Source organism: Ipomoea nil, unplaced genomic scaffold, assembly GCF_001879475.1.
Source record: "Ipomoea nil cultivar Tokyo-kokei standard unplaced genomic scaffold, Asagao_1.1 scaffold2480, whole genome shotgun sequence".
Classification (NCBI taxonomy): Eukaryota; Viridiplantae; Streptophyta; class Magnoliopsida; order Solanales; family Convolvulaceae; genus Ipomoea; species Ipomoea nil.
Window position 1 is genome coordinate 5,624,333 of NW_017618908.1, and position 14,002 is coordinate 5,638,334.

Sequence of the window (14,002 nt, forward strand, 5' to 3'; positions counted from 1 at the left end):
TACTAAAATTTGATGATGAAAAATTTGCTTTGTTCATGTATTTAGAGAGAATTAGAGAAAGTTAGGGATAAAAAATTTATTGAAAAAATAAAAATCAATATAAACAAGAAATAATGAAGTAAAAATAATATTATTTCGAATTTTTAGAGGAAGATTGTAAAGTTTAGGAGAGAGAAAAAAAATTGGTAGAGTTTTAGGTATGAGGAAAATATGGGATAATGAAGAAAAAAATAATTTTATTAAATTTAGATAGGTTTATAAAGTTTAAATAGGGAGAAAAATAGAGTTTAAGTAGAGAGAGAAAACATTCAAAGTTGTTAGAAAGAAAAATTTGAAATCTTGGGGTTGATGGTTGGATTTCAACTATTTATATTTGAGAATGAAAAGTCTACAAAAGTCTTAAAATTAAAAAGTCTACAAAAGTTCATAACTTTTTGAATACCACATAACTTTCAAAGACTCTATAAAAGTCTTAATCGAATACTACACGACTTTTAAAGACTCTTTAAAAATCTTGATTGAATACCGCTTGACTTTTAAAGACTCTCTAAAAGTTTGAATTGAATACCCCCAAACTTTTAAAGTTCATAAAAGTCTTTAAAACTCTAGGAAAGTCATGATTGAATACACCCCCTTAAGTCAGGTTGCGGAGAGTGGTTTGATACCCCTCATTCTTTCCTTGTTGATTGTATTTTTGATGATTTAATGAATTAATCCTTTATTTTCAAAAAAAATAAAAATGAACCACTTTTTAAAATCGAGTAATAAAAGTCAAATAAATCAAAATTAATAAATATAAGTAACATACACAAAAAAAAAAAAAAAAAAAAAAAAACATTATTAGATTATCTCCCTAAGTTCATTGCAAAATATTCCAATTGAGTCACTTAATAACTAAAATAAACTTCAATGAAATACCCTAAATCAATAAAATAGTATACTTAGACCATAATATTATATATTCAATTGTTATTGTTTATGTGACACTAACTAAATTAACACGTGACAATACTCATGTGAACTTTAAGTGTATAGTTTTTTATTTTTAAATTTGTTAAACAACCACTAGTCGCCATTCAATGGTTGGTGGTTGTTTATTTAAAAGACAACCATTGGTTGTCAATCAACTGAAACCGCCATCGGCTATTGTTTGATGCCTGTTATATATATATATATAACACTTAAGATTTATGTGGGCATTAAAATGACACGTATTAGCCTAATCAACATCGAGTCAATGATAATCTACATAATATGTAATGTTATAATCTAATTATACTATTTTATCAATGTAAGTTATTTTATTTAATTCTTTTCAATTAAATGATCAAATTGTATTATCAGTTAAATTTATGACAACTTTAACGTTACTTCTTTAAAGGAGTTTTGCCTTTTAATGTGTAAATCCATGAACTAAACAGATTCTTAATATTGTTTATTTTCAAGTAAAAATGTGACCAAATAAAGTCGAGTAGGAATCAGAAGAAGACCCTCGTGACCAAAATGTGACCACTATAAGCAGGTGGCTTTATCTCTATAGGCCGACGTATTGGCGGTATTGCCCAACCGCCTTTCTAGTGCAACATCTGTTTTGATGATCGCACGCACGCAGATACACGCACCGATCTTCCTCATCACCGATTTGCCGGCGTTGTAGTCGTCTTGATCGAGCTAGGTTTCTCTACTCCCTATCTCTGAGCCGGTCACTCGATGATTCTCGGCGAAATGGAGTCCCTGTGCTTCCGCGATGGCAACATTACGGACTTCATCAATGGTCGCTCTCTTGACGTCCACCATGTATGTTCGATTGTCAGTTTTAATCCCCTTTTTGGTTTTAGTGAGTTAGACCATTATTATTTTATTGATTTTGTTCTATTTGTCTGTTACTTTCTGAACTCTTGAAATTTCTCTTGCAAACAGGACATTGATCACAGATTACAAATGCACTCATCTTTGGTACAAAGGCTGTCTTTAGAAAGAGAACTAGAGGTGAGTAGCCTAACAAGACCTCAACCTGTAACTGGTGTTAAATCAAATTATATGATTCACTTTTTTATAGTTCATAATAGACTTGCATAGGCTGTTCTTGAACCAGACAAGGAAAAATATTTAGATTCCAATGTAGGTTGAGGGATAAAATTTATATCCATACTCATGGGCTCGTGGCTATTCTGAGATGCATCTACCTTCACTGAACTCTAGACTAGGGGGGGAAACAGAATGGTATTTTGATATTCAGGTTAATAGCTAGGATTTTGAGATGATAAATGTAGTTGAATCCATGGATTTTCAACCTAGTTTTTCATTTTCTAGCTAAGTTTTTTACCCACTTCTTCATTCTGAAGTACCTATGGGTTGTCCAAAACTTCCATCGGACTGTCAGGCTTCTCCAGACTCCAGCAATCTTTGAATATACCTGTTCCATTAATTTTTCGGAGAACAGTGCTGTCAACTTTACTGGAAGAATGCTCAAAAAGAATAAAGATTATATACATGAATGTATTTAAAAAAAATATTTATAACTGGTACATTTTGGAACACATTGGTTGGTTGCACTTCTTAGATGATGATAATAATAATGATACAAGTAATTTTCTTCTATTAGGATAAGATTCTTCATGTGGTGAATACAATTATTTGGTTTCTGCTTTATGCATTTTCCCCAAATTACCTTGTTGGAATATTTAGTCATTTTGTCTCAAGCTGCTGTTTGATATCTTTCAGGATCATCAGGGTTGTGTGAATACTATTGCTTGGAATTCAAGAGGGTCACTTCTGATATCTGGATCTGATGATATGAGAGTATGATTATTTACATGAATATATTGCAGACTCATATATCTTCTGTTGACCTACACCCTATCCTCCTAAAGATAAAGAATAAACAGGGCCATGCTGTGAGAAATATGACTTCGTTGATACTAGGAATGTTTTGTCTGCAATATTCAATTGGCTTGAGGACTTTGATCATGCTAGAAGTTAGTCTACAATAGCAGTCTTTTGAATGCACTATGTTCTTGGTTTAAAGCAATTTGCCGATGAAAGAATAGGCATACTGTGATATTGTTAAAAAACATAACTGCATTGCTTGTTACCTTATGTGATTTGTTTTGATTCTTTAGAGGAAGCCTTCACTTTCAGCCTTTAATATGGCTTTTGTGCCTCCCCCCCCCCCCCCCCCCCCCCACCCCCAACACAACAAGATTTAGGATTTAGGGTATAGGTTAAATGCCTCCCTTTTTCAACACAGACAAATTTAGATTTGAAGGATGAAGCTAGAATTTTCTTATCTAGTGCTTGTTTGGTTGGGTTGGACTGTTGGACTTTTCTAGAAAGATCTACTTTGACAAAAGCAGTCTGGTGGAAGAACAAGTCAAGTAACCATGAACAGTTAAAGGCAAAGAGATTATTTATACTAAATTGTTGTTTAGAACCTGGAGGGATAATTTTTTAAGTCTGATACTCAGATATTCTCATTAACATTGTCTTTTTTTCCAGAGAGCTTTTTGGAAAAGCCTCTATTTGAGGCTTCAGAGGGACAAGCATAAACTCTTCTTATCTACTTTAAAGTTTTTTTTTTTTTTGAAAAAAAAATAATAATAAACAAAGCAGATAAGCCCCAAAATACTCCTTTAGCTTTTGGTTGAAGAAAATATAGCGCAGAACTTTCCGGTTTATTTTGGTTAAAGCATAAATGTTCCTCTGGTATTTTTCACTTTGAGTTTGCATGGAGAAGCACCTTACTGTTGCTAATGTTATTTGTTGAAATTGAGGGATTGATAGGTCTGGCGGGTGGAGAAAACCCACCACCCGCCAGTTAGGCGGAAGCAAAATATGTGAGAACCAAAGAACCAAGGTTTAAAAAGGCGGAGGCGTGCCTTGAGGCGTTTTCTATTTTGAGTCGAGGCGTAAGCCTCGAGGCGTATTGAGGCGTAAGCCTCAATTTTTAGCCTCAGAATATATTAGTAAGCTGTAAGCCTGTAAACATTAATATACTACTGCCAAAAATCCTATCACAAATATTAGTTATATTACTTATATACTTATATACATTATACATATATATAATACTCTAACAACACCTACTCAGCTTATTAGTTTAACCCAAAAAAAAAAAAAGAAATAAAATGAGAAATGACGCATCAGTGCATCACCTGTCGTTGGAGGGTTGGAGGTCGCCGGAACTTGGAGGTCACCGGATGGGGGAGGTCGCCAGATGGGGGAGGTCGCCGGAACTTGGAGGTCGCCGGAGGGGGGAGGTCGCGTCGCACAGTGAGTTCGCACTTCGCAGTCTTCCGCTATTCGCAAATCGCACTTCCCGTTTCTTTTCTTTGAATCTTTTCTTTGAATTATTACACTGACTTCTAAATTCTAATTTTAGTCTAGGGTTGATTGGGTCATTGGGTTGGTTTTTATTTTTTGTATTGGGCTTAAACAAATAATAGTTAGACTTTCTAACAAAAGGCCTTCACGCCTCACTTCACGCCTCAGACACGCCCTAAGGCGTGCCTGAGGCGTCCGCCTCTAACATTGCCTGAGAGGCGGACGCCTCAGGGCTATATCGGACTGCCTCGCCCTGAGGCGTACTGAGGCGCGCCTTTTTAAACCATGCAAAGAACAAGAGAATATAGAGAATATATTATAATGAAAGAGTACAATAGATTGTCTCTCTTAATGTCTATTCTATACTTTTATGGACCTCTATATATACTAAACTAGATACTAAATTAGTCTTAATAGGAATAGGAAACTACTAATAAGAATAGGAAACTAAGACAATTTTCCTATTATTCAACACTCCCCCTCAAGCTGGAACATCTGAAGTTCCAAGCTTGGATTAAAACAAGCACTCTACATCACTCAAAATTACAAGTGAAAATTAAATGCAACTAGAGGATAACAATGCGAGATGGCTTCGGAGGGACAATGCAACCCATGGGAATGAACACACCAGGGGCAAAGCTTGTCACGAACATCCTTGGGAATGGAGGCACCAAGGGAAAACACGAACACCATCACAACAATATAAGCACTCTGAGGATGGATGACTTCAAAAGAGATTGCGCTATGTCTGACCCTTCCTTGGGAATGAAGACGAAGGCACCAAGAACGGAGCTGAACACAATCCTTGGGAATAAAGACGAAGACACTAAGGACCCTTGGGAATAAAGACGAAGACACCAAGGACGAAGCTAAACACGATCTTGGGAATGAACACACCGAGGATAGAATTGAACATGAACCTCGGGAATGAAGATGAACACACCAAGGATAGAGTTAAACATGAACAACCTCCCGATAACACAAGAGAGCGGTAGAGGCAGAAAGGGAGCAAAGAATAGCAAAGGGAGCCCATAGTAGATAAAATAGCAAATAATAGTAAATGATAGCACACCAATTGTAGATAGTCACACTCCCCCTTACTTGAAACATGGGAAATAATCAAAGGCCTTTATAGTAGTGCTGAAACTGACCATCCATGGGATAAGGCATACCGGAGATAAAGAAACAAACACGGTTATACCAAAACACAAACACCATGGGAAAATGTTCGGCAACAAACCCAAAGAAGCCTTCAAATTTTACCAAAAAGTTGAAAGAAGGGCAAAACAACCATCTGAAAAATCTCGCCGGAGGCAGACTCACGTGCCGGCGCGTGACGGCGGCGGTGGCGCGTGAGGACGACGGCGGTGGAGGAAAGCGATGAAATTTTCCAGATAAGGTCGCAAGAGGGAGAGGAATCCATTGGTGTAGGAGGTGAGATCACAAAATCACTGGAGAAGAGGAGATCTGGCCGGAAAAGCGAAAGCACTCCCGACGACGGTGGTGGCGCGTGCGACGGTGAATGGCGACCGGATTTCAAGCGACGGCTCGCGACAAGGTTCCGAGTAAGGCTGTGGTGTTAGTTGCTTTGAACAACTAGAAGTGCGTCGGAACGAGAGAAAACAGTGGCGGCAGTGGTTACCCTCCGGTGGCGGGCAGCGGCGGCGGAAAGCTAGGGTTAATATTAGGGTTTTAATATTTGAAGAAAAACAGCCTAGGAAAGTTGGCTCTGATACCATGTTGAAATTGAGGGATTGATAGGTCTGGCGGGTGGAGAAAACCCACCACCCGCCAGTTAGGCGGAAGCAAAATATGTGAGAACCAAAGAACAAGAGAATATAGAGAATATATTATAATGAAAGAGTACAATAGATTGTCTCTCTTAATGTCTATTCTATACTTCTATGGACCTCTATATATACTAAACTAGATACTAAATTAGTCCTAATAGGAATAGGAAACTACTAATAAGAATAGGAAACTAAGACAACTTTCCTATTATTCAACATTATTATCCAATCTGAGATGAATAATTTGATTGATAGCCCTTATGGAAATGTATTTAATTATCACTTTGCATGGCTTCTCCTTGTTTGTATGATATAATGTGGTGTTTTCTCTTAGCTTTTGAATAAACTGCATTTAAAAATTTGTTCTGTTAGCTGACTTCATCATTTGCCACAGATGAATATATGGAGCTATTCAAACTGCAAATTACTTCACACTATTGAGACAGGCCACACTGCAAATATATTCTGCACAAAATTTGTTCCTGAAACTTCAGATGAACTAGTTGTTTCTGGAGCGGGAGATGCTGAAGTAATTTCTTGATGGGTCGATCATACATGTATAGCAGCACATGCAGATATAACTGTGCTGTCAATGTCCAGTAACTGGTTCTGTAAACTCATACTCTCCGGTGCTTTCTATATGACAGGTTCGCGTTTTTCATTTGTCTCATTTGAGCGGAAGAGGACGGGATGTGAATGTTGTCAGCCCATCAGCACTGTTTCAATGCCATACCAGGAGGGTCAAAAAATTAGCTGTAGGATCTTATTAGTTACTCCGTATTACAATTCCATTACCATCAATAAAATTAACTGATGTTCATTTGTTTGCTATACGGTGCTTACTCTTTTAGGTAGAAGTTGGAAATCCAAATGTGGTATGGAGTGCAAGTGAGGATGGAACTTTGAGGCAACATGATTTTCGAGAGCGTGCTTCTTGCCCCCCAGCTGGTTCTTCTCATCAAGAATGCCGCAATATTCTTGTACATTCTTCTAAACCATTTTCTCCTTTGGATTCTGTTTGGGGTGTTGCTGAAATGTTAAAGAATCCCATATCTGTTTAGTTTGAAAAATCTGAGAGTATTGATTTTCATGTTGCATGTGATGATTGCTCTCTAACCATGATTTGTGTGCATATTTATTTGCTTACTTGGTAAAACATGTTCTTAAGTGCTTGCTTTAAATTAATTGCCTTTATTTAGCTGGCTTTTTCTGATCCTTTGGACTGTGTTTGTTTGTTTCATTATTAACATGGAACCTTTGTTAAATTGTCAAACTAAGGGTACCTAGGTGGTGAGGTGTTGGTACCCATTTGTGGAAGTAAAATTACTGACTGATATGTATGATAGCATCTTTTGAGGTGGGAAAGCTTTCTTTACAAAGAGCATAAAAAATGTTCCTTTTTTATTTGTATTGTTTTGGGATCTTCTTCTACCCTTTGATCCTTGTGATTGTGCATGTTATGTTTGACAAATTAATAATGAACCTGCCAATAGAAAGGACCACCAGGATGTTTGGACTTTAATCCACTATATGTTCTCTTAAATAAGATATTTGTGATTGAACACTATATCTCATAATTTGATTTAATTTGATGTTTGATGTAAGCTTGACTTGCGCTGTGGAGCTAAGAAGTCATTGGCAGATCCTCCTAAGCAGTTTTTTTCTCTGAAGTCATGTGATATCAGCTCAACGAGGCCCCATTTGCTACTTGTTGGAGGGAGGTATGTTTCAGTACTGTCTTTCCTAGAAAAATGCTATTTATTTGTGTCAACATTCTGCTAATTTTAAATTAATCCTTGCAGTGATGCTTTTGCTCGTTTGTATGATAGACGAATGCTGCCACCATTATCTTCTAGTCAGAAAAAGTTTCCACCGCCTCCTTGTGTCAATTATTTCTGCCCAATGCATCTCTCTGACCATGTTAGTTTCAAACGTTCCAGCCTGCATTATTTGTTCTTGACCTTGTGAATTATATTGGTAGCGACATACTTCAGATTTCATACCTAACCTCTTCAATTTGAAGTTGTGATCTTTTAAGGCTTCTATATCCATGGTTGTTTATCTTGCATGTTCCCGAGACCTGAACCATAAAATTGCTTACTCCCGTCTATAGATCTCTCTTCTCTGTACTTTTTTGAGCACATATTTAATGGGAAATTCTTGCAAACTTATGTACACTATTCATATATAATAGTGAGCATGTTTATTCGCTTTTATTGAATATTTGTATGATTCAAAACAAGTGATTATATTACCATAAGCAGAAAATATACCTAGGAGCTACACATGTATGTATGTATCTATAATTATAAAAAGTGGAGCAACCTATTCAGATTCTTTTTTGTTTCCATCTCTTCAGAATCGTTCCAGTTTGCATCTTACTCATGTTGCATTCAGTCCCAATGGTGAAGAAGTTTTACTTAGCTACAGTGGGGAGCACGTTTATTTGATGGATGTGATCCCTGGTATGTTGCTTGGTTTGGAAGAAATATTAATTGTCGTGCAATATAAGCTATCTACTTAATTCTTGTTTTGCCTGGCCTTTCTGTGAGCTGATCTTCTCAAAATAGCTCTATTTTACTCTTTCAAAGTTATTTAGAAATTTGGGTTGCACGCCCTTGATGCTCTTTTAATACATTTATTTACTTATGAGAAGAAAAATTTATTTTCAAAAGACTCATGTTTGAAATGGTTAATAGTATTCTAACTATTTGATACACCTCTTGGTTCATTTCCATGCCAATCCATTTACTGAGCTGTGATTGAATTCAAAATATATCCGTATAATGTATGTATATGTGGGTGCAGCACGCGGAAGTTCTATTTGCTATTCCTATGAAGATGCTGCTAAGCTTTTGAACTTCAATCCTACAAACAATGGAGTGGAATTGCAATCATCAGTTACTGGGGACTTATTAAATGGATCATTAACAAGGCAATCTGCTGCCAAGGTGACTAAATTTTGGAGCCAATTACAAATTTTGATGACTGAAATTATCACTATTGTATTGGCTTGCATCAAACTAATTTCACACAGCTTTTTACAGCTTGATTCGTGCAGAAAGTTAATTCAAGCGGCAGAAAAAATATTGAAAGAAGAAACAAGTTTTTATTATGGCATTGAAGCTTGTAATGAAGTCTTAGATGGTTATGGGGATGAGATTGGACCTAAGCTAATTTCTGAGTGTTTATGTATTCGAGCAGCCTTATTGCTCAAGGTTTCTGCAGAATGCTTCTATTTTCATGGTTTCTATTTAGCTATTTATTTGTGGAAGCTATACCAAAACGTTTTTCTCTAATCACAGAGGAGGTGGAAAAATGATGCACATATGGCTATACGAGACTGTCATAGAGCTCGAAAGATCAATCCAACTTCGTTTAGAGCATTGCTGTTGATAGCTGAAGCTTTGTCCCAGGTAAATAAATAATTGCAGTGCATTTCATTCTTAACTAGTTTTGGAAAATTTAATTATAGATCTAATGATTGTGTACGGCATATACCTAACAAATTTATAGACATTCATAGATGCATATTTACTCTCGCAGAAACCTTGTCTTTTGAGATCTTAATACATTGACACTCGAGTTTGGCTGCAGATAGGTAAGTACGAAAAAGCTATGGAGTTTGCTATTGGTGCTCAATCCTTGGCTCCATATGAGACTGAAGTTGTAGATATGGTGGACAATTTAAGAAAACATATTGCTGTAGGTTAGTGTTCATACTGTTGATTTAACGGTGTTGAGATTTATATTCCTGGTTCTCTGGTGAACTTCATCCTTAATACACTGGTTCTTTCTTTCCTCCCTTCTTCAGAGCCAATGGCTATTTGTACTGCTGAAGTCCTTTGGTTATTTTCATGTTTACTGTAGATTGTTTTTTTCCCTACCTCTTGATTCACCAAGGTCATAAACACAAATAGAATTTTTTTCTTGATTTTATTCTTTGTAGAATTTATGCATTGAATTTTATTTTGTTTGTCTGACAGTACAAAAGCTCTTTTATATTAAAATCCTCTATCAAGGATTTTAATTCTCTATGTTGGATTACTATCTCATGAATTGATCTCATTGTTGATGCTTGGTTTCTTGGATGAGCAGCTGAAACAGAGAAAACTAAGAAGGAAAATGGAGAATCTAAATCTGAACATCCGCAAGGACGGCCTGTGTCATTAAGTGACATTATCTACCGTTCAGATGCAAATAGTGATGCATCACAGGATGGTCCCAGATCTGATAGAGGAGATTCTGATGATGAGGAGCTAGAATTGGCTTTTGAGACATTATCTGGGGACGAAGGTCATGAAATTAGGCCTAATGTTTTTCATGGAAGTTTAAATTTAAGAATCCATCGCAGAGGTGATACAAATTCAACAGGAAGAGTGAATGGCACTTGTGGATCACCAACATCATCATTCCAAGATGAGAAAGCATCGTATAAGGTTTTGCTTCTGATTGTTTAGTAAAAATTATTTCTTTGTATATCTTTTGGGTCTTCTGTAATGATCCAGGTGCTATTCTTTCAAAGAAAATGATGCTGCTCTAAGGTTTTGATCATACTATTTTATTATTATTATTATTATTATTATTATTATTATTATTATTATTATTATTATTATTATTATTATTATTATTATTATTATTATTATTATTATTATTATTTTCCTGGTCATCTTCTACACACCTCGTTATGCTGGGACCTTTGTGTAGGATAAATATGTAGGTGCCATATATATCACTCTTATAAAACATTCAGTTTTCTCCATAGAGGAATAATCAACAGCAAAAATGATTCTTTGCAGTTATGATTTGATTTGTAAAAGAATGTTGAATGCTATGACAAGCTAAGAAGTTTTGTATCATACCACTAGATAATTGTTATCATCCACCCTTGATTTCTCCTATAGCTGTGTGTTGAGAACTTACTGTTTTGGTAGTGTCTTAAAACGGTTCTCAAATTTTCATACTCTCAACATGTTCGTGTTCATCTTGCAGCCTGAGATGGCAGTAGATATGAAAAGGAGATATGTCGGCCACTGTAATATAGGCACTGATATAAAGCAAGTGAGTTTCCTAGGCCAAAGAGGTACTCCTTTTCCTCTTTGCTATGTTGTGCTCTTCTTCTAGTGTACTCCTCAGTCGAGTTGAAGCTCTTCTCAAAATGTTTTATGCAGGTCAGTATATTGCTAGTGGGAGTGATGATGGTAGATGGTTTATCTGGGAAAAGAAGACTGGTAGATTAATAAAAATGCTTCATGGGGATGAATCTGGTAGTTAATTTATTTTCTTAGTTCTCTGTTATGACTCTCTTTCGGAAAACCAAAAAAGTAGTGATTTCTACCGATTCCCTGGTTGTCTAACTTAGCTTTTCACCCATGCTTCAGTTGTAAATTGTATACAGTCCCATCCATATGACTGTGTTGTAGCTACAAGTGGGATTGATAATGCCATAAAGGTGAGAGACTGATGGTCAAATACTTCGATTTACGAGTTTATCGCACTTTTGGTCCCACGACTATAGTGGCATTATTAGGATTGATCCACGACTTTCAAACCTTGCAATCTCGGTCCACGACTATTGTTTTTTTTACAAAAATGGTCCTTCCGGCCTATTTTCCGTCAATTTCTCACCGGAGTAAGAACCATTTCCGACAGAAACAGACCGGAAAATTGAAGGACCATTTTTGCAAAAAAAACAATAGTCGTGGATCGAGATTGCAAGGTTCGAAAGTTGTAGATCAATCCTGATTTACTATATAAGATGCACTTTTTATAAAAGGAACTCACATACTTATTTATGCTTCCAGATTTGGACCCCAAGTGCATCAGCCCCTTCCATTGTAGCCGGTGGAGCAGCAGGACCTGAGACTTCAAAGGTTCTAGATGCTATGGGACCTGAGACTTCAAAGGTTCTAGATGCTATGGAAAACAATCAGCGCAGAATGAGTCGAACTCGCGAAGCGATTTTGTAAGACCTATGATCCCACTCTCTTCACTGGACTATAGTATGCTTAAAATGTTTTCCATGCTAACTTAAATAATAAATACAGCCTCCATCATATATTTCTCTTCACCATCTGTTCTTTAATTATGTTTTTTTCATAATTGAAGTCATAATCTTTTGTTTTCACAAGACTAAAACTTTTATTGAAGATACAATTTCAATGTAGGAGAGTGGCATTTAAAAATGTATTTTCCCTTTCTAGTTAGTATTATTACACAACATCTTATTGCTTTGCTTTTACTCTTTGTAGCACGTGAAAATTATATTGATGTGATGTTGTGCAGGCCTGTGGAGTTTCTGGAACGGTTTAGGTTGCATGAATTTGCAGAAGGCAGTATGCATCCTTTCGAGTGCACACAGAGTTAATCCGATCCGACTTGGCCATGCAAGGTGAACAGCATAATGCTACTCCCCCTTACCGCCAAACGCAAGATGTGTCTAGTCGTCCTGCTGAATACACACCATACTGGTGAAAACTCTCAACCGAATGCTCGCATTTTGATTCAGAATTTCAGATACTCTGTTGGATCGGAGTGTGAGGGGCCCTTGGGTTGGGAATTCAACCTTTAGGGAAGAGTGAAATGGTGAGAGGAGTGAGTGTATAGAATGTAAAGTAGAATTGAGTTGGATTTTATTGTGGCTGCTGAATTTTGAGGTCCTCAACTAAGATTGGGTAAAGCTAATTGTACTTTGAAAACAAAAAAAAAAAAAAATTTAAAAAAAAAGCAATTAATTGCACATTTGCACTCCGTAGCTTATGTTAATTGTATCAATTCTCCAGCGTTCCTCTTCAAAAGGTATCTTTTCTTTTACTTAATTAGGTTTTCTAAACCACCAGTTCCTGTTATTGAAAGAAAATTGTTCTTCTAAAAGTTATCTTTCACAAAAAAAAAAAAAAAAAGTTATCTTTCACAAAAAGAAAATTTCAAAATCATCTAGGAAATTTTTAGCGCATCGGATATCACGGGTCTAAATTAACGAAGCAAACTTTTTGTATAAAAAAAATATTCTTATTATTATTATTATTATTTTTTTATCATCCTAGAATCCAAAATCAAATTAATTTAGAGTTTAGTGTTGAGTTTCAAAATCAAATTAATTTGATTTACCATCTTATAGAGCTAAAAACTTGAAGTTATAAAAAAAATCATTTTTTTTATCATCCTAGAATCCAAAAAAAAAAAAAAAATTAGTGAAAAAAATAAGAAATTTTAAATTGAGTAGTTGAAAGAGAAAGGAAGAATTTACAAGATCTTTTTAATTAATTATTTTATTTACAAAAAAAAATTATACAAATGTTTTTAAAAAGAGTTAATTCTACTAGAGGTCAATGACAATTTCAAATTTAATCCTAGACTATCGTTTTTGTCATTTTACATTCCATTTTAGAACTTTAGGTAACTTATGATTTTTAATAATCATATTTTTCAATCGATTTTTAGTAAAGTACTAAACTAATTAAATCAATAGAAATCGAAAAAAAATAACAAAAGAAAAATATAAAAAGACAAAAATACCCTTACTAAAAATAGAAAAAATCATAAGAATGACTAAAAGTGTCCAAAAAACGATAGTTTGGAATGTAAAATGACAAAAATGATAGTTTGGGATTAAATTTGAAATTGTCACTAAAAACAAAGAACCTCTAGTAAAATTAACTCTTTTAAAAACTTTGTATTCATAGAATATATGTAAATTAACAAATTTTGTTATAAATAATTAAATGAAGTTCTATATTTAAAAAAAAAAAAAAATACAAACTCGTGTGTATTTAAAACTGATGAACTTAAAATATACATTACGTCGTTATCAAGTGTTTGTCACCCACAGATTGCTGAAAACGTTATAATCATCCTCGCAGCTCAATGCACATATTAAAAAAAAATTA

At 35.2% G+C, this 14,002-nt stretch overlaps 1 protein-coding gene and 1 long non-coding RNA gene across 3 annotated transcripts; one reads left to right on the forward strand and one right to left on the reverse strand.

Moving 5' to 3' along the window:
• Positions 1 to 1,491: 1,491 nt before the first annotated feature.
• LOC109153240 (WD and tetratricopeptide repeats protein 1-like) lies at positions 1,492 to 12,931 on the forward strand. 2 transcript variants are annotated; one of them, XM_019301094.1, is made up of 20 exons: positions 1,492 to 1,797; positions 1,921 to 1,989; positions 2,725 to 2,802; positions 6,508 to 6,642; positions 6,761 to 6,868; positions 6,965 to 7,093; positions 7,719 to 7,834; positions 7,916 to 8,033; positions 8,473 to 8,578; positions 8,922 to 9,064; positions 9,161 to 9,331; positions 9,419 to 9,529; positions 9,711 to 9,822; positions 10,212 to 10,552; positions 11,106 to 11,196; positions 11,285 to 11,380; positions 11,495 to 11,565; positions 11,918 to 11,986; positions 12,020 to 12,078; positions 12,399 to 12,931. In XM_019301094.1, the coding sequence occupies exons 1-20, from the start codon at positions 1,711 to 1,713 to the stop codon at positions 12,478 to 12,480; spliced, it is 2,292 nt and encodes a 763-aa protein (XP_019156639.1). In that variant the 5' UTR covers positions 1,492 to 1,710; the 3' UTR covers positions 12,481 to 12,931. The 2 variants fall into 2 exon arrangements, with proteins under 2 accessions (XP_019156639.1, XP_019156640.1); XM_019301095.1 differs by having other exon boundaries at positions 9,711 to 9,714.
• Positions 1,862 to 2,467, reverse strand: LOC109153242. The gene is made up of 3 exons (XR_002049477.1): positions 2,417 to 2,467; positions 2,050 to 2,166; positions 1,862 to 1,951 (listed from the first exon to the last, which is right to left on the reverse strand). It is a non-coding gene; the product is annotated as an uncharacterized LOC109153242 (long non-coding RNA).
• Positions 12,932 to 14,002: the final 1,071 nt, after the last annotated feature.